Here is a 27,378-nt window from a genome sequence, read left to right as displayed (position 1 = left end):
TCATCAGGAGGCGCCGCGGGCGCGGCCATGGCGGACCCGGCCCGGGACGCTCTCGGTGCCGCCGCCGCTCCGGAGCCGCCCCCGGGCTCCTCCCCGCCCGGCACCGGCGATGGGGCCGCGGCCGCGGGGGAAGCGGCGGCCGCGGAGGGAGCGGGAGAAGGCGAGGTGGGCGAGGCCGGCGGCGGCGGCGAGCTGAAGGCGGAGGCGGCGGACGGGGAGGTGAGGCGGGAGCGGGAGCGGGGCCGGGCCGGGCCGCGGGGCCGCAGAGCGAGCGCTGCCCTCTGGCGCAGGTGAGGAGCGCGGACGGGGAGGCGGCGGACGCGGAGGAGCCGGGGCTGCAGGCGGGGGCGGCCAGGAAGGTGAAGCTGGAGCTGAAGGAGCGCAAGGAGAAGAAGCAGAAGGTGGACGAGGACGAGATCCAGAAGATGCAGTGAGTGCCGGCGGGTCCGGGGATCGCGGCCCCCCAGACTCCCCTCCCACCCCGCCCCTGCCGGCCCTGGGAGCGGCTGGGAACGATGCTGTGCCCCGCAGGATCCTGGTCTCCTCCTTCTCCGAGGAGCAGCTGAACCGCTACGAGATGTACCGGCGCTCTGCCTTCCCCAAGGCCGCCATCAAACGGGTGAGGAGCGCCGGGAGCCCGAGCCCAGCCCGTCCCGAGCGGCCCCAGCTCAAATCCCTGGCCCGGAGCCGCTCCCCGAGGGGCTGGGAGGGGCTGGCAGGGCCCCGCTCTGATGTCCCCGCCTGTCCCTGTCCCTGTCCCTGCCGCAGCTGATCCAGTCCATCACCGGCACCTCGGTGTCCCAGAACGTCGTCATCGCCATGTCGGGCATCTCCAAGGTGTTCGTCGGGGAGGTGGTGGAGGAAGGTGAGTGGCAGGGGAGGGGCCCGGGGTGAGCTCCCTGCTTGGAGCAGGGTGAGGAGCAGGTTCTCCATGGTTCTCCCTTCCAGCAGCAGCTCTGGCTCAGGGCAGGGCCGGCTGCAGCTGCCACGGCCCCTCTGCTCCCTCAGTGCCGCTCAGCAGAGCAGCTGGGCCGGCAGCTCTGTCCATCCCACAGCAGCTGCAGGGGCAGAGGGGATCCCTGAGCTCCAAACCTGCCCCAGGCTTCCCCTGTGGGACAGGAGCTGAGCCAGGAGGGGATCACAGCCCAGCCAGCCCCAGGGCTCTGAGCTCCCCCCTGCCTGAGGGTTCAGAAGCTTTCTGTCCTCTGGGACTCCTGGCAGGGAGAGGAGCAGCTCCGTTCCTGCCTCAAAGCCCAACACAAACATTACCTGTTCCTTTCAAAGCTGCAGCAGGGGGTGGGCAGAGCTCAGCTGGCCCCTGCCCTGAGCTCTGTCTGTCTGTCTGTCTGTGCAGCCCTGGATGTGTGTGAGAAGTGGGGGGAGCTGCCCCCCCTGCAGCCCAAGCACATGAGGGAGGCCGTCAGGAGGCTCAAGGCACGGGGGCAGATCCCCAACTCCAAGTACAAGAAGATCATTTTCCACTGAGAGAGGCTGAGAGGAGCTTCCTGCAGGACCTTCCCACGTGGAATCCTCCCCAAGGCCCCTCTGGGCTGCCCTGGGGGGCTCGAGGATGTTCCTGCTGCCCCTGCCTACCCTGGGCAGAGCTGGATGCACCCTCAGCCTGGACTTTGGGGTCTCAGCACAGCAGGGAGAGGAAATGCAGGGGCTGCAGAGCATTTCCTGCTGGCCCAGGTGTGCCACCTGTGCCCAGGTGTGTGGCTGTTTTTGTACATTAAACTCATTCTTGTGTTCCTAACCTGTCTGGGATCTGCTCTTTGTGTGACCCAAGGGGCTCCCAGTGCTGCTCCCAGCCTGGGCCAGGGCTGTGCTGGGAGCTGGAACAGCTGAAGTCAGGGTTCAGCTCTGCTCCCAAATCCAGGAGCTGCCCAAAAATCAGCAGTGTTGGGATGGAGGGGGAAGGAGAAGCAGGAAAAGAGAGCCGAGGCTGGAAGGAGGTTAATGAGTTTAATTCTGCTCCTGGTTCATAGAACCAATAAATGCATCAGTGGAAACAAACTGCAGCAAAGTTGCAATACTGCCTAAAATTCAAATTTAAATTCAAGTTCAGAGTTGCACATTCCCCCCCTCCCCTTCCAGGGGCCCTGTGAGAGGTGCTGAGGCCACGTGCTCTCCGTGGCCCCTGTGCCAGGCAGGACTCCCTGGGCTCTCACTGGAACTGAGGAAGAATCCTTAAATAAGAGGCTCCACAAAGTAAACTTTGATATTTACAATCTGTGGGGACCCAGGAGGTTTTGTCCTCCCACATGTGTGGGTTTTGGGTTACAGTTCTTTTTACTGTGTCTTCAGAGCAAAGGAAATGCTTGAGTTCTTCACCAAAACCCATTGACAGAAGCTGGAATTCTTCACCAAAACCCATGGACTGAAGGAGCTGGAGCAGGAATTTGCTGTAAACACCCTGGCCCCAGCTGTGCTCAGCCTGCACACGTGGGAGGAGCTGTGGGGCCCTGCAGGCTGGGCAAACCCTTGGCAAAGCCTTCCCATACTCACACAAAATGTCATCAAAATTGGAAAAAGCAGAAGAGAGAAACCTCCCATTTCCAAGCAATTAATGGAGAAAAAGCAGGAACACCGTGGCATTCCACCCCAGGCAGGCAGTGCTCAGAGCTCTTGTGTTCCCACACAGGGAGAGGGAGCAGCACAAAGTTTGGTGAAACAAAATCCAAATTCTGCTCGTGGGCAGTTCCTCACAGGGAGCTGCTCCACATGGGGGTGTTCAGTGATTTCCTTTTGGGATCAGGGCTGGCAGGTGGTTCTGGGGTCCCATCCCAGCCCTGCTGAAAGATTCCACCCAGTGCTGAAAACCCCACAGCTCCTCCTCCCCAGTGGGGAACTCAGGCACACAAAGCTCTGAGCACAAAGTGCATCCCAAAAACATCCAGGTCATCTCCTGAGACTGAACCAACTCCCTCACCCCATTATTTGATAGTAAAAATTGAAACAGTGCCTTGTAAGGAATTAATCCTGCACCAATAAAGCCAAACATTGTGGGATGAAGTGGACTGGACTGAGTCTCATACACTGCATCCATCTCTACACAAGGAATTGCTGGTGGGAAAGGGAATCTGAAGGAATTTCTGTACTGTCCTGCCCCTGTTCTTGTGGGAATCTGTGTGCCCTGCTGTCCCTGACCTTTCTGCCACCCCTGTCCTGTCACTGCCCAGGTGCTGAAGGGACAGGGACAGGGTCACTTCACCCTGCTCCTGCTGTGGGCCTGGCGAGCACAGCTGGCCAAGAACACAACAGGGAAGGGTGAAAGAAGCAGAAACCCCAGCATGGACCATCTCCAGAAGTCACCACAAAAGCTGGAGGCTGAAAACCTCCCACAGATGAGGAGACATGGGGTGTCCCCCCAAAATCTGACCTGGTGTTGGTGGGCTGACCATGGCTCAGTGCAGCCCTCCCAAACTCCTCCTCATTCCCCCATTTCTCTCAGCCAGGACCCCTGTCCCTCCCTGCCCAGTCTCTGCAGTCTCAGCTGGTTTCAGTCCTGGACTTGGACCTGTTTGGCAGCAAAACGACCAAACCTGCCCTGCTGGTGCTTGTGCCCTGTCCCTGGCAGTGTCAGAGCTGGAACAGGGGGTTGTACTTCCTGATCTCCTGCAGAAGGCGAGCCTTGTCCATGTTGGCTTCTGCCAGGGCCAGTTTCAAGGTCTGCAGCTCCCTCTGCAACTCTGGCACCTGCTTGAGCTGCAGGAGACAAGCAGAGAACAAGGCAGGAGTCCTCAAGGTCCACAGTGAGCTGCTCCAAGGAAAACCAGAGCAGGAGCTCTTGGGATCAATTACACAGTGAGACACAACCACTGAGAGAAATTCTCTTTTTGGGAACCTCTCAATTCCTGTTTTTCCAACAAGGAACTGGACACAGTGGGGAAGATGGAGCCAATCAGAAAACAACCCCCAACCAGATTCTGAAAGGGAACAAGTGAGTTCATGCTGGGCAAGGTGCCCTCACTCCTCAAAACACCCATGGGAGGAGGCACAGGCTGCTCCTCGGGGCACTCCCTTCCTGCAGCTCACCACACCTGCCCAGCACTGCAAACACACCAAGGCAAAAGAGAATTTCCAGCTCTCTGTTGTCCAGGCAGCAGTGACTCACCTGCAGCCCACGTGCTCCTGCTGCTGGGGCTGGTGACACAGACTCTGATGGGGCCTTCTGCTCCTCAGGGACTGACACAGACTTTTCCTGCTTCACTGAGTCCTTCCCCTGGGGAGCTGGAAAGCAACAGAACCCACTCAGGTGTGGACATTCACACAACAGAGCTCTCAGAATAAAAAAAATAACTTTAATTAATTTATTTCCTTCTTGTTACACAGGGAAATAAAATTCTCTTTTCCCTTTTTAAATGGAGAAACTAAAAGGTAATATTCAATCCTGTCTGTGTGTGATGAAGGAAACACCAGACGTGAATTCTGCAGGGAACAGAGGCAGGGAGGGCTCCCACAGCAGGAAACACACACAGGGACTGCTCCCACCTCACAGCCCATCCTTCCCAGCACATCCCAGTCTCCTCCAGCACAGCCTGGGGGTGCAGAGGGGCAGTAAAACCAGAGGGAACTCACCTGTGAGATAGAAGACACCGTCATCCCTGCGCCTCACCACGATGTGATCCATGGCCAAGGTGATGGGGACGGGGCCAGGGGAGGTGGGGTACACTGGGGGGGTGTCATCCTGGAGGAACAGGAAGCACAGAAGGGATGAGCAGCTGTGACAGCTCTTGAAAGGATTTCCCTTGCCTGCAGCCTCCTCAGGAGCAGCGTTCCTGACCAGCAGCACTGGGTGAGCCCACCCTGGGGAAAGGCCTGGCTTTATGTACAGGGTGCACAGGTACACACTCCCCTTGTGTTCCTTATTCATCCCTAGGTTTGGTTTTGCTTTGAGAACCAAAACCAAACAGTCTCAGGAGAAGAGAAGCTCTAGAGAGGCCCCCAGCATTCCACAGCCCTTCCCAAGTGCCATCCTGCAAGCGAGCCCTGCCCCGGGGGGAATCTCTCACCTTCAAGGTGATTTTGGCATCCACCACCTCTATCTCCATGGGGATGACCTCAGGGATGATTTCATCCTCCAGGAAGGGTCCCAGGCTGGCGAGGCAGGAGGTGCAGAGCTCGGTGGCCTGGCTGTGCAGCAGCAGCTGCAGGAAGCCGTTGTGCTCAGCCAGGGCTGAGAGCGCGGCCGCGCGCGGCCCCGACTGCAGGCGCAGGGACACCTCGGGCTGGGGCTGCCTGGGCTCAGGGCTCGCAGCCTTCCCCTCTCCTGGGTCTCCTAGAGCTGGGGCAGAGAGATCTCACTGCACAACGGGGCCAGTGATCAGATATCAGCTCAGAAAGGGCATCCTGCAAAGCCCAGCTCAGCCCAAAAGCAGCCGAGTGACCTCGGTCTGACATTATCCCTCACAGGAGGGAAATCCCAGTTTTGAAGGACTAAGAGCCCACATCACTGAGCTGGCACTGAGCTGGACCATTTGAGGTCCCAGGCACACCCCCCTCTCAGCACACTTTAAAACTGGCCCATTTTGCATGTGCAGGACCTGGCCCAGTGTCCCAATCAGTCTACAGATGTCCAAACTCTGCCCCCAAAACTGTCCCAGCTCTGGCCCCAGAACTGTCCCAGCTCTGACCCCAGTACTGTCCCAACTCTGACCCCCAGAACTGTCCCAACTCTGACCCCCAGAACTGTCCCAACTCTGACCCCCAGAACTGTCCCAACTCTGACCCCCAAAACTGTCCCAACTCTGACCCCCAAAACTGTCCCAACTCTGACCCCCAAAACTGTCCCAACTCTGCCCCCCAGAACTGTCCCATCTCCGCCCCCAAAACTGTCCCAGCTCTGCCTCCACAGCTGAGCCAGTGCCCTGGTCCACCCTCCAGAGCTCACCAGCCTTTCCTCATCCCTTGGCTCCACCGTGGCCACTGGCAGGACTGGGAAAGGCAGCATCAACAGCCTGGGAATTGCTCACACTTCCCCTTCAGTTTTGGAGCTGCTTTTGGGGTTTTTTTGGGTGTCAGGCGGATAGTTGATTGTTTTAAGGTTTAGCTTTGGTTTTTTTTTTTTTAATTCAAATTTAGGGGAAGTACCGTAGACCAAAAGCATTTTTTTCAGATCAGGAATAACTTCGGTTCCCCTAGACAGCTTTATTCACTCTTTTAATTCATTTCATGCATCCTCAACAATTTAAAAAATCCCAATCAATGATTACTAGGCACCACAGAGCTTGACTGTGTAGGCACTTGGGAAACATTTTTCAAATGCCAGATCTGAACCCTCACACATGAGTTGTGTCTAATCCTACCACCCCAAACACTGAGGCCCCAGTTAATGGAATATTCCCTGGGGGAGGCTGCTATAAAAGCCAGTTCTGCAGTCCCAGAGCAGCACCTTACCCACGTAGCCACGCAGGAACTGCCACATGCCAACGTTGTTCAGCTGCTCTGGAACCACCTTCATCACTTGTAAAGCCACAGACAAATCATCTCCTTGTACCTCCACTGCACAGTTCACATCACTCATCTTCAGCACGAGGACAGACACCTGAAACAGCCACCAGGAGCTCATTGGTTACAGCAAACACCTCCAGAGCCCCTAAGGGACAGAATTCCAACGTCAGGCACTGACCAGCTGCAGACTGGGGTCCTCGCTCTGGGACGTGGAGCTGTTCACCTCAGGGGACACTCCACCCTCGTCCTCTGCCACCAGGCTGCTTCTGCTGCCCGTGTCATTGTGGGCTGGGGGAAGCTGCCCCGAAGAAAGGGGGTCCAGGCTGGGTTCTGAAATGGAAGTAACAACAACTCAATTCCATTTCTTTCTCTGGAAGTCCTGACATCAGTAACTGCCTGAATCTCTGGCCTCTCTGGAGGTACCATCCTCTGGAGATCCATCTCCCTCCAGCTCCTCAGATTAGCTTAAGCAACACAGGGTTGAAGTGAAAGATGTCCAGAATACCCAGTATCCAGCCAGCCCTTCCTAAATGCTCTGTGCCACCCACCACAGCACATCACAGCCCCTGCAGCCCCCAGGACACCACTGGGACGTGCAGGGTCACCCCACACTGATTCACCCTCCTCGTCTCAAAGAACAGGCACCTACAAAAGCAGAAAGAGCCACTGTGGGGCAACTCCTCAAGACCTTCAAAAACAAGGAGCAGCAAAAGTGATTCCATAGGAGCACAGGATGGATGAGCTGCCTGTGGCACAAAGCATCAGCCCTGTGAGATGAGGGTGGGCACAGAAAAGCCAAGGGTTTTACCAGAGTCTGTGAGCATCACGAAGCCATCACTGCCATCACTGTCCACGGACAGCCCGTCCTCAGGGCCACTCCCATCCACGGATGTGGTGTCAAAGGAGTGCTGGGATGAGGTTCTCTTCATGGAGAAGAAACGCATCCGGCCGCTGCCCGCCCCGCCCGGGGTCAGCGCTCCCTCCTCTGCTTTGGGCACAGAATCCCTACAGAAAAACCCAACAAAAACAGTGATAGAGGCAGGCAGCTGAGCCTGCAGACGATCTGAGTGTTGGGCTGGTCTCTGACCACTTGCAAGTCAGACTTCAGAACCCTCAGAACAGCCCCAGAGATGAACATTTAACCCATCTCCAGCCCAGATACAAAGGACAGAAAGGGAGGAGCTCTGTCTCCCCTCCTGCAGCTCAGCAGCCTGTCCTGCTCACCTGGCCGGGGGCAGGGACAGCATCCTCTGCATGGTGGAGGTCATCTTGTCCCTGCTCAGGCTCAGGGCGTCCTTGGTGAGGGACATAGCCTCCTTGGTGAGGTCCATGGTGGCGTGCAGAGCTTCCTTGGTGGCGTCCTTGGTGATGTGCAGTGCACTGGAGAGCTCCACCTCGATGCTCCGCAGCGGGACGAGGTCGGCCTGGCCATTGAGGGCAACACCTCCTCTGCCCGAGGGCTGCGTGTCTGAGGCTGGGCTGGAAGGGAGAGCAGGGGGGCTCTGAGGGTGGCTGCTGGTCTCTGCTGGTCTCTCTGCAACCAGGGCTTCCACAGCTTCGTGTGCTTCCTCTATCAAGGCTTTCTCCTCTGCGCCCTTACCGCGGGGAGCTGCGCTCAGGGCGCCGTCGCTCGCGGACCTCGGGAGCCTCTCCAGAGGGACACTGGCACCGGTGTCCTGGGTCCCACTGTCCTCTGGGAGCTCTGAGGTGCTGCCCAAGCCCTTCTCCGAACTGCTCTCTGATTTCAGCTCCTTCTCTTCAGCTGCCAGCCCCTCCTTGCTGTCTGAGGGTGAGAGATCGGACTCGATCAGGCTGGTTGTGTCCGAGTCCAGGGACCTGGGCTCCACGACAGACCCTGGGGCAGGGGCCATGAGCAGGGCCACCTCAGCACTGGGGAACATAACTCCCACACAAGCAGACATGGCATCTAAAGGAGATCCAGTCATTTCCTGGGTATCTTGGGCCAGCTGCTCCTGCAGTGCTTGCAGAACTTCCCTCATCCTGAGCAGCACCAAGTACTGGTAGTGGTTGAGCCGAACTTTGACATGTACAGAGGAGGACATGAGCACGTGGATATCAGCAGAGGCTTCCAGCTCTTTACTGTCTACTCCATCATCAACTTCACAGTCAGATTCTCCCAAGACATCCATCGTGTCTAGAGCCTTGTAGATATTCCTCAGATCTTGGTCAGTCTTTGATCTTTGACAAATGCCATGTTCTCTGGAGAGGTTCTCGTTCTTGGAGTGGTTGCTAAAGCTAGCAGAAGGCTTGATTTTCACCTCAGAGGTGGCCAGCTCCTGTCGTTTAGACATCTGAGCCTGCCCCCACCTCTTGGGCAGGCAGGCCCATATAGAAAGGGGAAAAGGGTCAACAAAACTAAGGGCTCTGCCCTTGGAGCTTTCAGCCCCCTCAAACCCCAGGGAGAGCTCACTGAAATTCACAGACCACAAGTCCTCAGAGGCAGAGGTTTTGTGAGGCAGCCTGTGGTGCTTGTGTGGCCTGTCCTCCACGTGGAAGGCGTGGCGCAGGAACAGGGTGTGCAGGAGGCTGAAGCTGCCCTGCTCCCGGGGGAACGCCGCGTAGCTGGAGTGGAAGAACTCGGAGCCCGCGAATTTCCTGAAGAGGCTCTGCAGGTCCTGGCAGCTGCACGAGGGAGCGTGGCGGGTGTTGGTGGCTGTCACCTCTGACGTGCACACACACAGGGCCCGAGGCCTGTCCCGGTGCTCTGTGACTTTCTTATCCACGGGGATGGTGAGCTGCAGGGGAAGGAAGGTGAGACAGGAATAGCAGAGGTTTATTCTGGATGAGAACTCCAGCAGCACAAACCAAACAAAACCAACACAAAATGCAGACAGAGCAAAGACAGAGGAAGGCAGCAGGTTTGTCTCCTCATTATGAACTCCAGCTATGTCCTGGTCTCATGTTTCTTTCACAGAGAGAACACTGGGAAAGGAAGGAAAAGAATGGTACCTTCAGCCTGAAGCCATCCAGCCGGACATCCACGTGCTCATCCCGCTTGCCTGAGTCCTCCAGCTTGTAGATGGCTTTGAACTGCTCCAGGCTGCGACACAGATCCAGGCAGAAGAGATTTATCCAGAGCACACTTGGTGTGTCCAGGGTGAGCATCAGGCCGTTCAGCTGCATGTACAGGTTTGGGCACGGAACTAGAGGGAAACAGATTATTGATAGCAGGAAAGGCCCCTGGGTGCAGAACCTGCACTGACACCACCAATGCAGGGGTTTCACCACTCCTGGGAGACACATCTTGGAAGGGGAGAAGCTGTGGTGCACCCAGAGGAATAAGGTGACCCATTGGGACAGCACCCAGAGCACCCCATGGCCCTGCTCCAGGGCTCTCAGTAAGGCTGAACCCCAGGAACTGGGCAAACAGCAGCTGCTGCAATTCCTTCCTGCAAGCACAGCTCTGCTTCCACATTGTGCACAAACTCCATCCCACCTTCCCACAGGGAAAAAAAAAATTAGAATGGCAAACATCAGAAAACTAAACAACAACAGACAGAGAATATCTAACAGGGTTAACACAGCTAGACCATTGATGAGTCTTTAAGAAACTTGTGAAAGGAGGTGCTAACCTTGATGTATTACCTGGAAAGTCCTGATTGTCTGGGAAGTAGTATTCTGTGAATTCAATATGGATTGCAGAGACCTGGTCAGGGAGTTTGAAGATTTTTCTGCTACAGGAAAGCAAGGTGGAAGGTTTCTTACTTTGCTGCCCAGCTGTAGAGACCTGAAAACAGAAGGAAATGCAGTGGTGCAGAACTCAGACTTGGCAAACCCAAGTGCCCCAGTGACCCCTCAGTTGCCTGTATTCAATCTGCCTCATTTACACATCAAATATACACTGCTTTCAAGCAAAGACATAATTTTCTTCTACTGCTGATGTTGCCAACCCCTCTCCTTTGAGGGAATTTAGCTCTTTGTGTCTCCCGTCACTGCGAGTAAGAGCTGTGACAAGCAGAATTAGGTGACATGAGCAAACAGAACAGAAATCTGTTACAGCTGCCTGCAAGATCAGCAAAACCTTGGCAAGTCCATCATAGTATCTGGTGCTGCAAGAGCAAAACCAGCTCTTGGATGGACACAGGGCACATGGATGCAGGGCCTGATCCAGGGCAGAAAGCTTGAGGTCAGACTTACTCCTCCTTTTTTGTCAAAAATCCACATCCTCGCTGATTTCTCAAAGGCATGAAATGTTTTACACTGAGCGTGCCTGATGCTTGGTGTAGGAACAGAGGGCCGAAACCCGTGGTTAAGCAGTTCCCTCTGACCATGAAAACTATCAGCAGTTCACTCTTGGGTTTAAAGTTTTACAGACAACATCATAACAGCACTTAGGTTCTCCGGGCAGCGTTTTGGATGTCGCAGGATTAGCATGATCCTTTCAATCATATCTTGAATTACACATTGAATCACATAATTTCCTTTCTGGAAGTGCCCTTGCCACGTGCAGGCCGTGCTGAGGTCCCTACCTGGTGCACATCCAGGTCATCCACCCTGAGCAGCACGCAGCTGGAGCGCAGCCGGTGCCAGGGCGGCTGCCGCAGCCGCGGGAGGCTCGTGGGGGGAGCCCGGCCCTTCTCCGGGGAGCTCCTCTGGGGGCTCTGGGGAGGCTCTGTGGGGACAGACAGGGCGTTAGTCACCTTCTCTGCACCATCAGTTCTCTGGGGGGCTCCTCTGGGGAGGCTCTGTGGGGACATACAGGGTGTTGGTCACCTTCTCTGCACCATCACCTCTGTGCTTACTGAGCAGAACTAACAGCACCAGAACTAGAAAGGGATGAACACAGCTGGGCAGGAGAAACACTGAGGACTTCTGAAGGAAGAACACTGTGAAAGGTGAGTCTGCTCTGTGGCAAGAGAACACACTCCTTAGCCAGGTCTTAAGTATGAAATTTCATCCTTGTATCTTATGGAGAAACTCAACAATAATCCACTGCAGCCCGTCCATCCTTGCTGCACTGCTCTGCCAGCCACTTTCCTTTGCCATTGTATTTATGATTTTTAGAGTGCTATGCATTCCTTCACCAACAAATCATCCTACTCAGCTGGGGATGGGCAACTAAAGATTTTGCTGGTACAATTCCTGCTTCACTGCTTTTATCAAGTACCTTTACCTGGTTTCCTTTTGAAAGGAGAAAGTGGAGTCCTGGCAAACATAGGGTCTGATTCTTCATAAAACTTCTCCATCTTGCTTTGAAATTCACTGACCAACTTCTTTGCCCACTGTCCCCGCGTCTCCATTGCTTCACTGTACCTCACCCAATGCTTGCAGGCATCTCCTGCAGAAAAGCAAAGATTTCAGTTTAAAAATGCAGCTTCTTTCTTCTAGTCCAGCCTGCAATCATAGAACAGCTCTTTAAACTCATTTTTTACCCCCCTCCTCAGGTTGTGAGGCCCCAGGCTCCCTACCTGCCCTGTGGAAAGGATAATAATCAAAAGCCATCCTCCTGAAGGTCAGCTGGATGGCACCGCCCAGCATGCCATGCTTCTGAGCACCTGTGAGGAACAGAGCACAGGAAACCATGGTCAGCTCTGCAATCTGAGCTCTGATCCAGGAGAATTCAGAATCACACTGCTCAGACTGTCCCCACTGATTAACTGACACCACAGCCAGGATTGGGGTACCATCTTCAGCAACCTGCACCAAAACCTTGTCCTAGGCCAGGAGAAGGACACCTCAATCAATGGTTTATATGGTAAGAACCAGGCCTGGAGACTCAAATCCCAAACTGCAAAACCCCAACCCTCTTCCAGCCAGAAAATCACTGCCTTGGCTGTTGTTTTTGCCTCTGGATGCTTCCCTCCCTGCTGACCTGCCTCCCGGGCGTGGCTGTCGTCACAGATGTGCAGGTCCAGGCGGGAGATGAGCAGGTGGTAGGAGGATTCCTTCATGTCGTGCTTGTCAAAGTACTGCCCGATGCTGCTGGCGTTGGGGCTGGCTCCAAAGGGCTGAGCCCACGACTGCTGGGCACTGGGAGCAGGGGGGGTGATCTGTGAGAGAGGGACAAGCTCAAGGAGAGCTCAGAGAGAGGGAAAACACTGAGGTTATAATGCAATTAATCAGCTCATGCACATCTTCCAGCCTCTAAGGCATCGGTTTACAGGATTGAATTGGGGTTCCCAGGATCTGGATCCTCTCCTGTGCTCTCACCTTTGTCTGTGGCTCTGCCAGCTGCTTGCACTTCTCTTGGATCATGTTTTAAGATTCCTGGGCAAAAAGGGCCGAGTACTCCCCATGCCTGCTGTGCAACCTCACTGCACTCTGTGTGCATCCCTGCTTCCCTGGAGCTTCCAACTCCAGCAGAAATATTCCTCTTCCCTCATCCTTGACTTGGAAAACGCATTTTATTGGCAATGAATCCCACTCATTTGGTCACCTCATTACCCCACAGTCCACATGGCACTGACCAGAGTTCCCATCAAGGAAAATGCTGTGAATATGGGCCAGGTGCCACACAAACAGAAACTGCCCTTTTCCCTGGCAGACCAGTATCCAAACTCACTCACCTGTACAGACTCTGGTGCCAAGCTTTTCCTCTGCTGAGCAGATTTCTCCATGGCTTCACTCAGAGACTCAGCATATTTCATCATTGCTTTCAGCTGAGAGTCTGTCAGCACCCAGAGCAGGTCATCCAGCAGAAACATCAGCTTGGAGGCCACCACGTTGCAATCTTTGGTCTGAAACAGCAAGGAAGGTGTTAGGCACTTCAAAAATTTACTCCACAGATAGAGTCTTCCCAAAACACAGAGGCAGAAAGAAGGGAGGCTGCTGTGAAACTCCTCTGAGAGATGGTATCTGGTGCATATCCACAGCACCTCCTCTCAGATGGATAGCAGTCAAAGCCACCTCCTCTTTAAGAGACAAATTGCTCACTGCTTAATTCATTTTTTTTAAATCATCACATTTCCACTGACAGCTAAAAATCAGACTGCTGGGTTTTCAGCTCCCAGTAAGGAGATGACAGCTCTCCTTAGGATGTTCAAACAGATTGAAAAACTCACTCCATCCACGAGATCCTCCCCTGGGAAAGAAACTGCTTTGACATTTGCTAAGAACACAGCTGTCTCTGACAGAAAACATGGAGAGATACATCAGTTAGGGCTCAACGTTTCTGAAGGGAGAGAAGGGCTGTCGAGGACTGTGGGAGGAAATTTGCATCATCTCTGCACCAGGCAGTGAGACCACATCCTGCAAAGCATGGAGAAAACTCTCACCCTTCTCTTGAGAGAGATCTGGATCCTCCCCTGGTTGGTGATGAGTCTCAGAGGAGTGGTGACAGGATCCTGATCACCATTTTCTGTGGCATCTGCCTCTATCCGCAGGGTCTGCCAGGTGAGCTCCTTGAACGTCAGAACCTGCCCAGGAGGGAGGCGAAAAACAGGAAAATGCTGAGACTTTCACAACTTCAAGGATTCAGAAAACCCCAAAAACACTCAGAAGACATGAAATGAAACAAGAAAAGATCATTCATGACACTTTTCTCTGTGATGCCAGTACAAAGGCAAGGCTCACCTCTCCCCTCTGCGGGTCCGTGATGCGGGTGAGGCGCAGGTCACTCTGCTGCCAGTTGGGGTTGACACTGTAGCCCTGGAGCTGCCACAGCTCAAAAGAAGCATGAAAGGCCTTGGAGTGAATCTTGATGGTGATGGAATTGACAACAATAAACATCCCCTCCACGACTTTCTCAGCAAAGCCATATTCACTGCAAAGAGAAGATCCCCCTCATGAGGCCTGGCAGAGGTAAGGCTCACACAGAGAGGTTTATAAGCAACACCAAAGGCACTTAAACCCTAGAACAGGGAGGCCAGTGGTGAATCAAGGAGAAGAGCCCCAGCAGGAGCTGCAGGGCTCAGGGTCTGACCTCTGTCCAGCAGCAAGAGCGATGGGGGACTGTCCATTGGGCGGCCGAGGCTCCTCACACGTCCTCATCTCCACCTCCACCTTGTCCAGGTACTGCAGAGACACAAAGAGGGAGCCATGAACACCACAGCCAGCCTCAAGCCCAGCCCACCAGCCCTGGGGTGAGATTCCAGGGCAGGGAGAACCAACTCTGGAGTCTCAATGCTCCAAGAGTCTCATGTGTTAAAGCTCTCACACCATCAGTGTCAGTGGGAAACCTGAAACCCCAGGAGTGGGGAAACAACCAACAAAAAACAGGCACGAGGTAGCCCTGGACTTCCCTGAGAGCTCATCTGGCTCCATCCTGCAGTGAAATGAGGGACCCATGGGAGGGTCCTTGTCCCCTATGTGCTAAGGCCCTGGAGGATTCAGGTCCAAAGAAAATTTGAGCACTCGATGGTTTCCCTCCCCAGAATTTTTCTCAAGTAGAAGAGATTAAAAAGAGTGAGGAAGAAAAGGAATAAAAGAAGAAGGGAGAAAGGAAGGAAAGAAGACAAGAGAGGCAACATTACCAAGCAGATTGGGTGTGTTTTCAGCTTTGTCCACTGGATCTGAAATGATAAAGTTGGGGTTATTAGAGTGATCTTTGCATTGGAAAATTTCAGAAATTGCAGGAAACCTCCTCAGCCCAAAATTTGAGCCCCATTTCTCTGAGAAATGTCTGCAATGTCTCATTGTATCCAGGTCAAACTGAGACACAGACAAGGGAAAAGACATTCCAGACACCAGATCTACAAACCCAGCTGAGCTTTTGGATCTCATATATCATCAGGAGTAACAGATATTCTGCAGGTCAAATTCTGCTGTGGGGAACATTCCTGGCCTTTAAGAGTTTACAACTAACTGCTGCTGTTACTGGAAGTCACACAATTCTTTTGAAGCCTGTGCACAAACCAAAAAGCTCCATTTTATTTTCATACAGCAACGTTCACTCTGCAGTTCTTGTAGGAGGGAGAACAAATGTTTGTTACTAAACTGAGCAGATCTGACTCTAAAAACAGAGCACATCAGATGAGTAAGACAAGCTCATTTTTACTGTCACTTGGCAGAGTAGAATCATATTTCTTTTATAGAAAGTCTCTTTCATGTCCTTAAAACTTTTGAGTTCATGTAATGCAACAGTGCTTAGTACCACGTGCAATCAAACAACCTGACAGCTTATAACAACTAAAAAACCACATTGTTTTTGCTCTAAAAAGCACAAGGAGGAAGAATTTGTAAGAGTTCAGTGCGCAAAGTGCAAGTCCATGCACAACCTCAGTGATTCTGCCTGTAAATGGATAACTTCATCCATTCAAAGCTGCCTCTGCTCACCCTGATGGAGGCCTTGTTGCAGTAGACCCGGGTGATGGCGAGCCAGGTGGGCAGCTCCAGAACATTCTGCAGCACCTCCTCATCCAGCTCCAGGTTGGTCAGCTGCCCCTGACCCTTCAGCGTGCTCAGGTTGATTTTGTCTGGAGAGAGATTCTTGGTAAACCTACAGGGGAACAAAGAGAAAACTCACAAACAGTCCCCAGCAAAGCTGCTGAGGCTGCAGGAGCATTTCAGAGCTATTTTAATAGCAGAGTTTGTTTGCTGTTTTTTTAAACCCTTTCTGACATTTTTAAACCCAAGGCAAGTTGGTCGCTCCAGAAAAAAAACATTTCTACACTTTGACATTTGGAGGATTTTTTTTTTGTTTTAAACTAAATTCAGGTTTGAGAAACTGGAAAATTTCCTTCTAAAGCTCTGGATCCCGGAAACCATCAAAACTGCCCTAGGACAAAACCAAAGAAAACCAAAGCCTAACTCCAACAGCTCAGCAGTTTTACTGCCCCCAGAACTGCCGTGTCAGCGGTGGAAAGTTTAATTCTCCAGATTCTTTTCACCCAGGAAAGCAAAAGATCATTAATGAATGACTTTTGTGGCTGTCTCTTTTTAACACCATCACTGCAGCCCTCTGGCCAAACAGCACCTCCCCTCCCAGAGCCTGCCCCAGCTCCCTCCTCTGATTTCTCTGCTTGAAATTCCTCCTCCCAGGGCTGCCAGCATTCACCTGCCCTGTGTGCAGCCCTTCACATCCCTCATGTGCCCGAGATTTCAGTGTCATTTCAGTGTTCACCTGCCCTGGGTGCAGCCCTTCACACCCCTCATGTGCCCAAGATTTCAGTGTCATTTCAGTGTTCACCTGCCCTGGGTGCAGCCCTTCACACCCCTCATGTGCCCGAGATTTCAGTGTCATTTCAGTGTTCACCTGCCCTGGGTGCAGCCCTTCACACCCCTCATGTGCCCGAGATTTCAGTGTCATTTCAGTGTTCACCTGCCCTGGGTGCTGCCCTTCACACCCCTCATGTGCCCGAGATTTCAGTGTCATGCATGAAACACTTGCAGGACTGCTCAGGAGCAGGGGATTCTGGTGTGAAAGCTCTGACTTTATCAAAACCAGAGCGGTCCCTAAGGAACCAGAGGGGCCAGTTCAGAGGGCAGCAGATCACAGAGGCTGTACAAGTGCTATCAACATTTCTCCATGTCAGAGAACCCCTCTGTGGCAGCAGAACCCCTCCTGTCTCCATCAAGCCTCTCTCCAGTGCAGGAGCTGCCACCACGAGAGCAGGGGGCTGCATTCCAATGTCACTTGAGGAGTTCCTGCCAGACAACTTTCCCACCACTGAATCCAGGGCTTATTTCACACATTCCTCCACGCCAGTGCTAATTCTCATTCTGCACAGTGGTCCAGGAGGCAGGATGGAAAGAAAGCCCCCATTGTCAGCCTGAGCAGGAGCAGACTCAGTCACACTGCCCTGCCTGCTCTGCCCCTGCACCCACAGTGCGGGCACTGCTCTGGGAGGGGCACCAGGGGCTCCTGCAGCAGCCACAGCTCCAGGAGGGCAGCAGGAGCCAGAGCCACGCTGCAGCTGCTGCACGAGCTCAGGGTGTAGCACAAACCTGGCTGAGGCACTGCAGCAGCAGCTGAGCCATCAGCCCAGGGCTTCCAGGGGCAAAAGGGCTTTTCCAAACATTCTGTTGGAAGAGAAAGTCTGACAGATGTGTTGAGATGTTGCTGTCAACCCTGTGCTATGGATGTTTGCTGGAAGGAGAGGGCAGCACACAGCTGTGAGTTTGCCCACTGCTGCTCTTCCCCTGCAGCCAGCTCCTCTAAAATCCAGAGGAAAAGGGTGGGAAAACTACTGGAGCTGCAGCCACGCATTAGCAATCTACAAAGCTACAAATGTATGACAAAATATATAAAAAACATCATTCTCTCCCTTTAGAGACTTGGCAATATAGAATTACAGGTGACATGCTGTCCCCTCCCTGCCCTGAGCCACAGGGACACGCTGACAGCTCACACCAATTTTACACCACAATTCCTTCAGACTCATCACTCCCTCCAACCAAAGGCTTCCTGTCTGAACACGCCCAGGGAGGTGGCTGAGGTTAACCTGGCCTCTCAGCATCAGCGCCAAGAAACTGAAAATTGCAGAGTGTGTTCCAACAGCTGCTCCACTGGCAGGGAGCACTGAGAATCCATAAGATTTGGGCCTGGAGTCCTGCAGTGAGCACCCACAAACCCAGACACGGCTGAAAACGAGAGCAAACACCTGCAGAGGCAATCCAGGAGCACCCTTGTGCTGTGTCAGAGAAGCAGCCCTGCTGAGAGCTGATGTCACCGTGCCTGCCTGGGATTGGATGCTAAGAAAAAACCAAGCACAGCAGGGACAGGTAGGTAATACCCAGCACTAAAGCTCAAACCAAGCATGGACAGGTAGGTAATACCCAGCAGTTAAGCCCAAAAGCTGCTGTGGGCAGTGATCAGCTCCCAGGCTGAGCTTTCTCACACCTGCACTGAAGTATCATCCCTGGGCTGGAGCCTCATCCCAGGATAAGAGGGGAAGCTGCTTTCAGCTGGTAATGCAGAGGAAAAGTACAAGTGTTGCCTATAATTCTATATTGCCAAGTCTCTAAAGGGGGGGGGAATGATGCTTAAGCTTTTTATATATTTTTCATACATTTGTAGCTTTGTAGATTGCTAATGCATGGCTGCAGCTCCAGTAGTTTTCCTACCCTTTCCCCCTAGAATTTAGAGCAATAAGCTGACCTTCTGAACACATTCCTGAAATATTGTTTAGTCTTATTCCAAGGAGGGGAACCTACAATAAGGCATAATAAGAAGTGGGGCAAAGAACCCCTTGGACCAACTCCAGGGGTAGGTTACTGGAGCAACTGAATCTCTTATAGGATGTACCTGTTAGATATCCTAATTAACATTATAAAATTGTAGAAATTCAATTCTGGGTGTTCCCATCACCAGCAGGACACCTGGAAGCTTGCCAATAAAGGTCAACTTTTTACTTTACTATTCTAATACAAGGGTTTTTTTCCTTTTGATTACAGGCAACACAAGCACATGTCTGAAGCAGGGCAACACTTTTGTTTAGTGTGTAGGTGTATCAAAAATACCAGCACACTGTGGAAGAACCAAAGCTGTGAAACAGGACACAGCCTGGAGTGAGGTATGAAACTTGATCCAGCCAAACCAAGCAACTCTCTATCACCATCTCCAGGGAAAGGCTGCAGAGATCCTGCTGGGCAGGTACCAAACCCACCTCAGTGCACACAGGCTCCATTAAAGGATCCTTTAATGAGGCAATCCATGCACCAAAATGTGCAATTCCTCCCCCAAAGCAGAGCTTACAGACCCCACCCGTGATGGGACAAAGGAAGATGGAGGTTCTGGAAAAAAAAATAAACCTCAAATGGAAAAATGGAAACATTTCTTTTAAACCAGGGCCCAAATTTCTCAGGGTGTGTTGCCCATTGTCAGCCCCTGCTTTCAGCTGCTGCCCCGCACAGGAATCCCAGACCTTCCACTGGAATAATCTCCACACCTGAGCCACTTCCCCACCCACCTGTCACACCTGTCACAGGTGAGAGCTCCTGAGAACACAGAGCTCACAGGTGCTGGTCCCTGCTGCTCTGGTCAGTGCCAGGGGAGGCAAAGCAGCGAGAGCAGAACGTGTCAGATGTTTGCTGGCAGGCTCTCTCCATTCACACTCACCCACAGCAGCAGTCTTGGCTGCTGGCTGAGGGAAAACTGAATGAAAATGATGAAAATGGTGCCTATTGGGAAAACTGACACCAGAGGATATTTGCACTTTTTTTTTTTGTTTTTTTTTGCAGCTCCATCAGAAGTCAAGCAGAGCTGAGCCAGTAAACTCACAGGGCAGCATTCCTTTTGAGCCTGCTGGGATTACTCTGACAAAAGTCAAGCCTGGAAATCTATTTGCTCAATCATCAGCTTGACTATATATCAAAACATGATGTCACTACTGAAAACAACTGCCCAGCTCCTCAGCCTGCAAATCCAGAGGCCACAAACTCACTGATTGCAAGAGGAATTTGGGTAAATCTGACCACTGGCCCAAAGCCAGGCTGGAATCATAAATAAATTTATGTCCACATTTGACGCTGTCTCGCCACACTGTCTCCAACAGAGCAAATGCATGGACAGATAATGTCAGAAGACATCTGAAATCATAAAACTCCTCCTCAGATCCCTGTCTCATTACCCTGCTTGCCACATGGATCAGGAACCTTCTCAAATGCTCAGTTTCTGCCTCAGCCCCCTCCCTGCAGTCCTGCAGCCATCCCTGGCTGTTGGACACAGCCACCACCCCAGCATTTCTATTAATGCCTTTGTCACTGTGGCTATTTTGTGGGAGAACTAATTAGCTGTACATCAGTGACCTTGATTTTGCTTAATGACAAGCAAAATCTCTTGGCAGAATGAAGTGCATGGCTTGTGACACCAGCACAGCTGCAGGGAGCAGCTGGAAAGTCCCTGCTAACACAGGTAAGGCAGAAAGGAGGAACTGATCAGCCCAGTGGGAAACCAGCCCAGGAACCACTGGGGGCTTTGCAAGGGAAGAGATGAGGATTTTCTGCTTTAATTTGAAATATAAATATGTAATTTAATCAATTATGACAGGAATTGGACACGGGAAAAAAACCCCAACAAATATATTCTAACCAACACAGATTTGTCCTTCCCAAAAGTCTTTTCAAGTGTTGCCTGGTTTTGGACAGGGCATTTAGTGGGATTTCCATCTTCCTTGGGAATATCTTCTGCAATCCAAAAATCTCTGTGATGGGACATTTCACCTCAAATGAAAACCTCTTATCTCAGAAGCCATATAACATGTTTACTAGAACAAAAGGTTCACAACTGCTAAAAGGAAAGGTCAGTGACTTTCCAAATCAGGGCTGCTCTCAAGGAAGGCACCAGCAGCAGCTTTAAGTGCAGCACACATGACTGAGGATGAACTTAAAAATAATTCTGGAGGAAATAAAACTGGGCAAGTGATCAAAACTTCTGTAAAAAGGGAAAAAAATAGCTGCCTCAAAGACGCACAGGAAGAACTAAAAGCTTTTTCAGGAAGAAAAGCCATTTTACCTCCTCAAATTTTTGGTGCTAGCAGGGAGCACTCTGTCTGAGTGGGCACAGAGCTGCTCTGCAGACCTGCACAGGGGGAAGAGAAACTCGCTGAATTAGCAGAGGATGGGACCAGTTACTGCAGCATGAGATGGAGTTGGTATCACACCCGCTTAGCACAAAGCCATTTAGAGTTTAAGGGAATCCCATCAACACCAAACTGCCCAATTGTTAGGAAGACAGAAAGCAGCACATTTATAATCATCTCATCACCTGTGCACGGCTCTGTGCACCCCAGATATGCTGGGAGGGAGGAACTCCTTCCCAATGGACAATGGGCCTGAGAAATTCAGCCTGCTTGGGTTACAGGGCAAACAGTTTCCACGTGAGGAGGTGCCAGCCCATCCCACACTCCTTATCAGGGTGGATTTGGGCACATCTGGTGTCCCTGTACACACAGGCCACTGCTGGTGGCTTTCCATTATCAGCTTTCTGTTTTTCCAGGCTTCAGCTGCACTGAATGGAAGGCTGGGCCTCTCAGCCAAACACAAAACATCCTGATAAGTCAGCAGTTGTCCTGGCTCTGTGTTACCTCCTGCAACACACCGAGGGCTAAGGGAAGGCTTAAAAATTCAATTCAGAGTTAAACTCACAGGGAGAAAATTCTGCATTTCCAAGGAGATCAGATAGAGCCATGACACAGAGCAGAATTCCAGCTCACTCCTCCCAAGGCTGCAGCCTCCCTTGGCACCGAGGACACTTTCTTGTCTCAACTAATGTTTCTCTAGAGCATTCTGAACTTCTCTGTTGTTCTCTAGAGCATTCTGAAGGCTGGGACACCTTGCTTCACACCCACCAGCACCTCACTGGGCACTGGGAGCCCTGGAAAACAAACCAGGAGCTCAGCTGAGAGCAGAGCCTCTGCCAGGGGCTGAACTGCACCTTCCCTTTGCTATTTCCAGCTCCCTGCCTGGACACTCAGCAGAGTTTAAATGCCAGCTGCCCCATGCTCTCAACAAATCCGGAATGCAAACCCTCGGCACTTGCCAGGGAATTTCCCAAACCTAATCCTCAAACAAACAACACATGAAAGAAAGCTAGAAAGAAACCCCATAAATATAAGCACTAGTCCAAAGTTCCACTTCTTCACCCTGCAATCATTTTAGCCACCAGTGTGCAGAACAAACAGGTTTTTCCCTAATTCGGACTCAACGGAGCAGCTGCAGGGGAGGCAAGGGCTCGGGGATAAATAAGAATAAGACAAGATAAATAAGACTTCTTCTAAGTCCCCTTCCATCAGTGAGGCTGAAGGACTCTGGAGAGGCTGCACAGGGCCAGTGCAGGGCTCTGCAAGCCCAGAGCTGCAGTGAAGGAGCTCTGGCCACGTTTTCCTCCTGAGCTACTCGAGTGTAATTTACCCCTGCTGCAACAAGAGTCTATTTAGCATTCCAGAAACAGCACACACGTGTCTGGAGCCAAGGAGAAGTGGCTGGAAACGCTTTGCACCCAGCAGCTCCATAAAACTGATCCCTTGGTTCTCCCAAAGTGCAGCACAGCCACCATGACTTTGCAAGGGAACACTTCAGACTCTGTGAAGGGAAAATGCCATATCCTGTGTCCACTCCTTTTCCCCAGCCAGGCTTAACAAAGAAGAGGCAGATCTGTGTTACTTTACTCATAATAGCCTGCCATCAATAATTCCACTATATTAAAATTTTTAAGAGTAAAAGAAGCCACCGAAATGCACCAGGAAAATAAGGTATTTCCAAAACTGAGTAAAGGGTTTACATCCAGCCTTCCATGCTTGGCTGGGCACAGCCTGTAAGAACTCAGAGACAAGCTCATCACCAGGGGTTTGGTGCTGCACCAGCAGCAGCTGCGGGACCTGGCAGAGCTCCCTCCTCATAAACTGCCTCATAAAGTCCTGCCACAAACTGCTTCATGCTCTGCATCCACCCTGGGCACTGGGGCACCAATGGAACCATCACCAGGACAAAGAGCACGTGCTGAACTGCAGGAGCAGGATGTGTGCAGATGGAAAAGTAGCAGTTTCTATCAGCCTTTAACAGCTGGCAGCTCTGTGGTTTCATGTACTTCCCATTGCTGCAACAGCTATTTTAGGCAAATGATCATCTTAGAAATCAGCACAGAAATTTCCCTGATCACCAAAGGAGGATATTCAAGCAGCTAAAGCCAGAATTGCAAAGCTGGTCAGAGGTTTTGCTGCCTAAATCACTTGAGATTGTGGAGCTTCCTCAGGCCATTCCCAGATGCAGTTTCTTTGCTTTCCTCCGTACCCACCATGCTCGCTAAATTGCTTCCAGGTAATTTATAACCAAGGTCAGGAAACTGGGAGAGGCCTGGAGGGCTGGCAGTAAGCAAATCTTTTATTGGTGGTAGCTTTTCTTGGCTCTGAGGGTGTCCCAGAGCCCTCAGGAGCTGCGTGTGCCATCCTGTGACTGCAGCAAGGGCACAGCTGCAGCGCAGAGCTCCGGCACGCAGCGATGCTGCAAAACACTTCAGGGCAAGGGAGAGCAGAGCAGGAATTCAGGGTCTGTTCTCTTACAGCAGCACCCAGACTGCAGCACTTGGGCAAGAAATCGAAGCTGAGCCCGGGAAAGCATTCTTTAGACTCAGGGAGTTCCCCACGCTGCCGTGCTGGGCAAAGGCAGAGCTGGTGACATGGCCTGACTTGCCTGGTGCAAGCCACAGAGCCCATTCCAAGGATTCCTGAACAGCACAGAACAAATCCCATCTTCTTGGTGGAAGAACTGCTCTACCTCATCTGCCCACCTCTTCTGAGGAGAGGGATGGGTCCCCTTGAGATAGCACATCCAGTTTCTGCCATCCTGACCCCAGGGAGCCTCTCACCCCTTGGCAGGATGACCATAGGTTCAAAGGCCTTTCTGTGCCCTGCCTCAGCCTGAGTGCAGGTCTCTGATGGTGGGGATGGACAGGGAGGAGTCACAGCACTGAGCAAGGAGCCCCAGACAGCCCCAAGGCCAGCTGCAGAACAGGCAGGGCTCACACACAGCACAGTGCTGGGTCTGGGAGCCAGCTCTCAGCTCCTTGTGTTGGCACAGAAGCAGAACAACTGTGTGGAGGGGATAATGCCAAAGGCATCTCCAGGGCCAGGAAGGGATCCTGAGATGCTCGCATCCAAGCAAGGAGACAACAGCCCCCAGGAGCCCACCTGCTCCCAGCTCAGCACACGCTGCACACCCACATGTTCAGGTCCAGAACAAACTGCAGCCACACCATGAGCCTCCCTGGCCCTCACTGACCCATCAGCTGCAAATCACAGAGGGCAGGAGTCAAGGCAACCTCTCCTGGAAAAAGGGATGCAAGGTTTAATCCCTGGAGTGCAGAGGCTCTCCTCCATCCCTCCACTGAGGTGCAGCACCATCTATGAGGAGCTACACGATGCTGTTTCTCCTGGCTGAGTACCTGACCTGCCCTGATAAACATCTCAGTGCTGCACCCTGCACATGTCATTCCCTAACAGTATTTTAAATTTTGTTTCTAAATCCTATATCTCACTTACCTGAAAAGGTGGCTCCATCCTGTGCTGAGGACAGTTTGCCAAATCCACACTCTGCTATCCACTCATTTCTGTGCTGCACATCTGTTCCACATCTGCCTGCACCGGTGACACACGCTCCTCTGCAAACAGGTCTCATTTTCCACACAGTTTTTCCTCTCTGGTAACTGTAACCCCTCTGGTTCCTCTCAGCAACCTCTGCTGCTGTTAACTCCTCTCTCATGTCTCCTCTGCTCCCTTTTCACCCCACTCTCAGAGGTTCCCAAAGTTACTCCCCAGCTGCAGTTCTCTGGGGTTTCTGTCACAGTAAGACACATTTATGGTCTCCCCTGTGTTCAGACCTGCCCCCAAACCCCAGTCCAGCTGCTCCTCTGCTGACACCAGCTTTTATTTCATCCCAGCAGCACTGCACGCTGCATTTCCTCTGGAAGCCATGTCTGGTGTGCCTGTTACTCCACAAGCTCACAAGCTTCAACACGTGTCCCAAAAGAAAACGTCACAAAGCAGCTGTTACAGGCAGCAGGGGATAAACCTCTCCAAGGAAATTAAATAAAAGCCATTTTGGCAAGGATTCCCACTGCAGTGCTGAGAACTGAAATCCCAAAGTGGCACATGAAGTTGAGGCAGTTGGGCTTGTGGATAAACAGGGCCTTTGTCACACCCTGAGAACGCGGATCTGCTGTGCTACGCCAACACTGCTTGGAACAAAAAAAAAAGACAAGGAGAAAAAGCTCATTCCAAATAGGGCCAGGAAGAGGTAAAGGCAGCTCACTGATTTTATTTTAAAGCATTAGATGTGCTTCCATGGATAATTACAGGCTGGGGAGCACAACCGTGCTCAGAGGCAGCAGCTCTGGGGGAGTCCCTGATGCTGGGCTCCACACACTCCCCAGCACTGCAGCCCTGTGCCTGCCTGGAAGCAGCAAGAACTGAAACCACCTCATCTGTTTGCTTTTCCAAGCTAAATATAGGACAAAGGAGTGAAAGGCACAGATGGCGAAAGCTCCGCAAGTTTTTAGGTTTCTCCTGCTCTAGGAATTGAAGCTGCTGAAGCACAACACAAGGCTGAGCCTTGTCAAATTCCTTCACAACTGGGCAAAGCACGGCTGTACCAAACCCTGCTGGGACCACTCAGGTGATGTGGGATCACAGGAACAGCGAGGTGAAACACCTCATTCACATCTCCCTGGCCCAGCTGCCTCTCCTGACCGCTTTCTTGCAAATTTCCACATGGAAGAGGGACAAAAACACACCCCCGTGCAGAAAGGACTCCGCGTGGAGACACAACAAAAAGAACAAGGAATTATTTCATATGCAAATGTGAGCAGAATATAAAGGCAGATTAATGATTCAGTAGCAAAATTCTTCCAGGCAAATGAGCGTGGCTGAAAGAAAACCCAAAGGGAGGGTGAAGATGAGGTATTTGGAGGAAACAAAACTGAAACAAAAGGAATTAATCTTTTTTATACACTATTAAATTGGGTTCAAATTTCATTTCTGCAAAGATCCACAATCCTTGTTCAAGTGAAAGGCAGAATCAGATCAGTCAGCCAAACAACAAAGTCCAGCTAGGAGGAAAACAGGCAGAGATGCTGAATGTTTTGGGACTCCTTGTTCTCCTTGGAACTGCCCAAAGGATACACAGGTGAACATTAAGAACTGGCCTAATCAGAGGGAAAAAGGGGCTCTTTGGGTAAGAATATGCTGTAGCAACGGTAAGGAGAGACTGATATACAAAATTAAGCAAAAGCACCAGCAAAACTGTATTTATGTAAAGAAAGAGAATTGTCCATGAGAAGAGCACCCAGGATAACACCCAGCTCTGTTCTACCTTCTATCAAGAACTGCTCTCACCCACCTCTCTGTGCTATAAAATACTTCAATGCCTCCATATCAAGAGGCTGAATCCGTACTGACCACACCACACCTGTGTGAGGTGAATGAGACAGAAAGCTCAGAAACTCGGGGTGTCAGAAATCCATTTAAAGCAGCTCCATCACTCCTCCTTCGGGACAGCGCCGAGAGAACCAGAGCATGGAGAATTGGCGACTCCAACACAGACCCTGCCCTGCCCACTCAGGGTGTGTGAGGACGGTCGGGGGCTCCAGACACACCTCAGAGGGCTGGGATTCACGGGTCACACCAGCCCTGACCGCACACAGGTCACTGCAGACCCCTCACTGCGCACCTGAGCGTGTCCAGCAGCAGGGATGGAAAGGACCTGCTCAGAAAGCACAGAGGACAAACGCTGTGCAGTGCTGTGGCCTCACCTGCACCCTCACAGGAGGCACGGCACCTTTCTGTGCACGCTGCCCGGACCCTGCAGCCATGAGATAACACAGGCAGCTCTGTTATCGCCGGGAAGGGAAACTGAGGCACCGCTATGTGCCCGGGGCCCGCCCCGAGCAGCCGCGGCCGCTGCCGCATTTCCCGGCAGAGCCTCACGCCGGGAGCACCGGCATTTCCACAACGCCCCTCGGGTGAATTTCACTGAAAATGACGGAATACAACGCCAACGCCCCGCTAGAGCTCTGTTCCCCTCTCGCCTCCCGAACTTCCACTGCCGCCAAGCGCGGCCCAGGGCCGGCACCGACACCGGGCAAAGCCGGGCTCGGAGGGCTCCGACCCGGGGAGGGGCGGCAGGGCCAGGCTGGGCCCGCTGTCCCCGGACACCACAGTGCCCACGGCCCTCGGCCACCCCCTGACCCTCGGACACCCCCTCGGCCCGGCGGTTCCCCGGCCCGCACGGGCGCTCAGCCCCCCGGGCCCGGCAGCTCCGCACCGGCGCTGCCCGGCGGGCCCCAAACGGCCAGGCCCGGCCCTCGTCCCCCGCAGCCCCCCGGGAGGAAGAGGATGAGGAGAATGAGCAGGATGGGGAGGAGAAGGAGGAAGAGGAGCGGGAGCCTCACCGGGAGAGGTGCTTCAGGATCTGCTTCTTGATGATGCCCGCCATGCCGGGCCGGCGGGTCAGGCCCGCGGGCGGCGGGACCCCATCGCGCACCGCCCGCTCCGCTCCGCACCGCCCGCCCCCGGCCGGCCCCTTCGCGCACCG

At 52.7% G+C, this 27,378-nt stretch overlaps 2 protein-coding genes across 4 annotated transcripts; one reads left to right on the top strand and one right to left on the bottom strand.

Annotated features, from left to right (window-relative positions):
* The first annotated feature begins 23 nt into the window (after nucleotides 1-23).
* TAF11 (TATA-box binding protein associated factor 11) lies at nucleotides 24-1,756 on the top strand. Its single transcript, XM_058819298.1, has 5 exons — nucleotides 24-219; nucleotides 291-430; nucleotides 532-619; nucleotides 769-865; nucleotides 1,355-1,756. The coding sequence occupies exons 1-5, from the start codon at nucleotides 28-30 to the stop codon at nucleotides 1,483-1,485; spliced, it is 648 nt and encodes a 215-aa protein (XP_058675281.1). The 5' UTR covers nucleotides 24-27; the 3' UTR covers nucleotides 1,486-1,756.
* BLTP3A (bridge-like lipid transfer protein family member 3A) lies at nucleotides 1,725-27,378 on the bottom strand. Of its 3 annotated transcripts, none has more exons than XM_058819296.1 (21): nucleotides 27,236-27,378; nucleotides 15,688-15,850; nucleotides 14,886-14,924; nucleotides 14,336-14,427; nucleotides 13,987-14,176; nucleotides 13,689-13,829; nucleotides 12,981-13,151; nucleotides 12,287-12,464; nucleotides 11,883-11,969; nucleotides 11,582-11,752; nucleotides 10,944-11,086; nucleotides 10,060-10,201; nucleotides 9,424-9,617; nucleotides 7,678-9,209; nucleotides 7,262-7,458; nucleotides 6,632-6,783; nucleotides 6,400-6,547; nucleotides 5,016-5,287; nucleotides 4,582-4,690; nucleotides 4,118-4,233; nucleotides 1,725-3,708 (listed from the first exon to the last, which is right to left on the bottom strand). In XM_058819296.1, the coding sequence occupies exons 1-21, from the start codon at nucleotides 27,277-27,279 to the stop codon at nucleotides 3,583-3,585; spliced, it is 4,407 nt and encodes a 1,468-aa protein (XP_058675279.1). In that variant the 5' UTR covers nucleotides 27,280-27,378; the 3' UTR covers nucleotides 1,725-3,582. The 3 variants fall into 3 exon arrangements, 2 of the variants coding, with proteins under 2 accessions (XP_058675279.1, XP_058675280.1); XM_058819297.1 differs by having other exon boundaries at nucleotides 1,726-3,708; nucleotides 11,588-11,752; XR_009275647.1 differs by lacking the exon at nucleotides 1,725-3,708 and having other exon boundaries at nucleotides 4,119-4,233; nucleotides 5,016-5,100.

This window comes from Ammospiza caudacuta, chromosome 24 (assembly GCF_027887145.1).
Source record: "Ammospiza caudacuta isolate bAmmCau1 chromosome 24, bAmmCau1.pri, whole genome shotgun sequence".
In the NCBI taxonomy this organism is placed as follows: domain Eukaryota; kingdom Metazoa; phylum Chordata; class Aves; order Passeriformes; family Passerellidae; genus Ammospiza; species Ammospiza caudacuta.
This window is presented reverse-complemented; position numbering and strand designations above follow the sequence as displayed.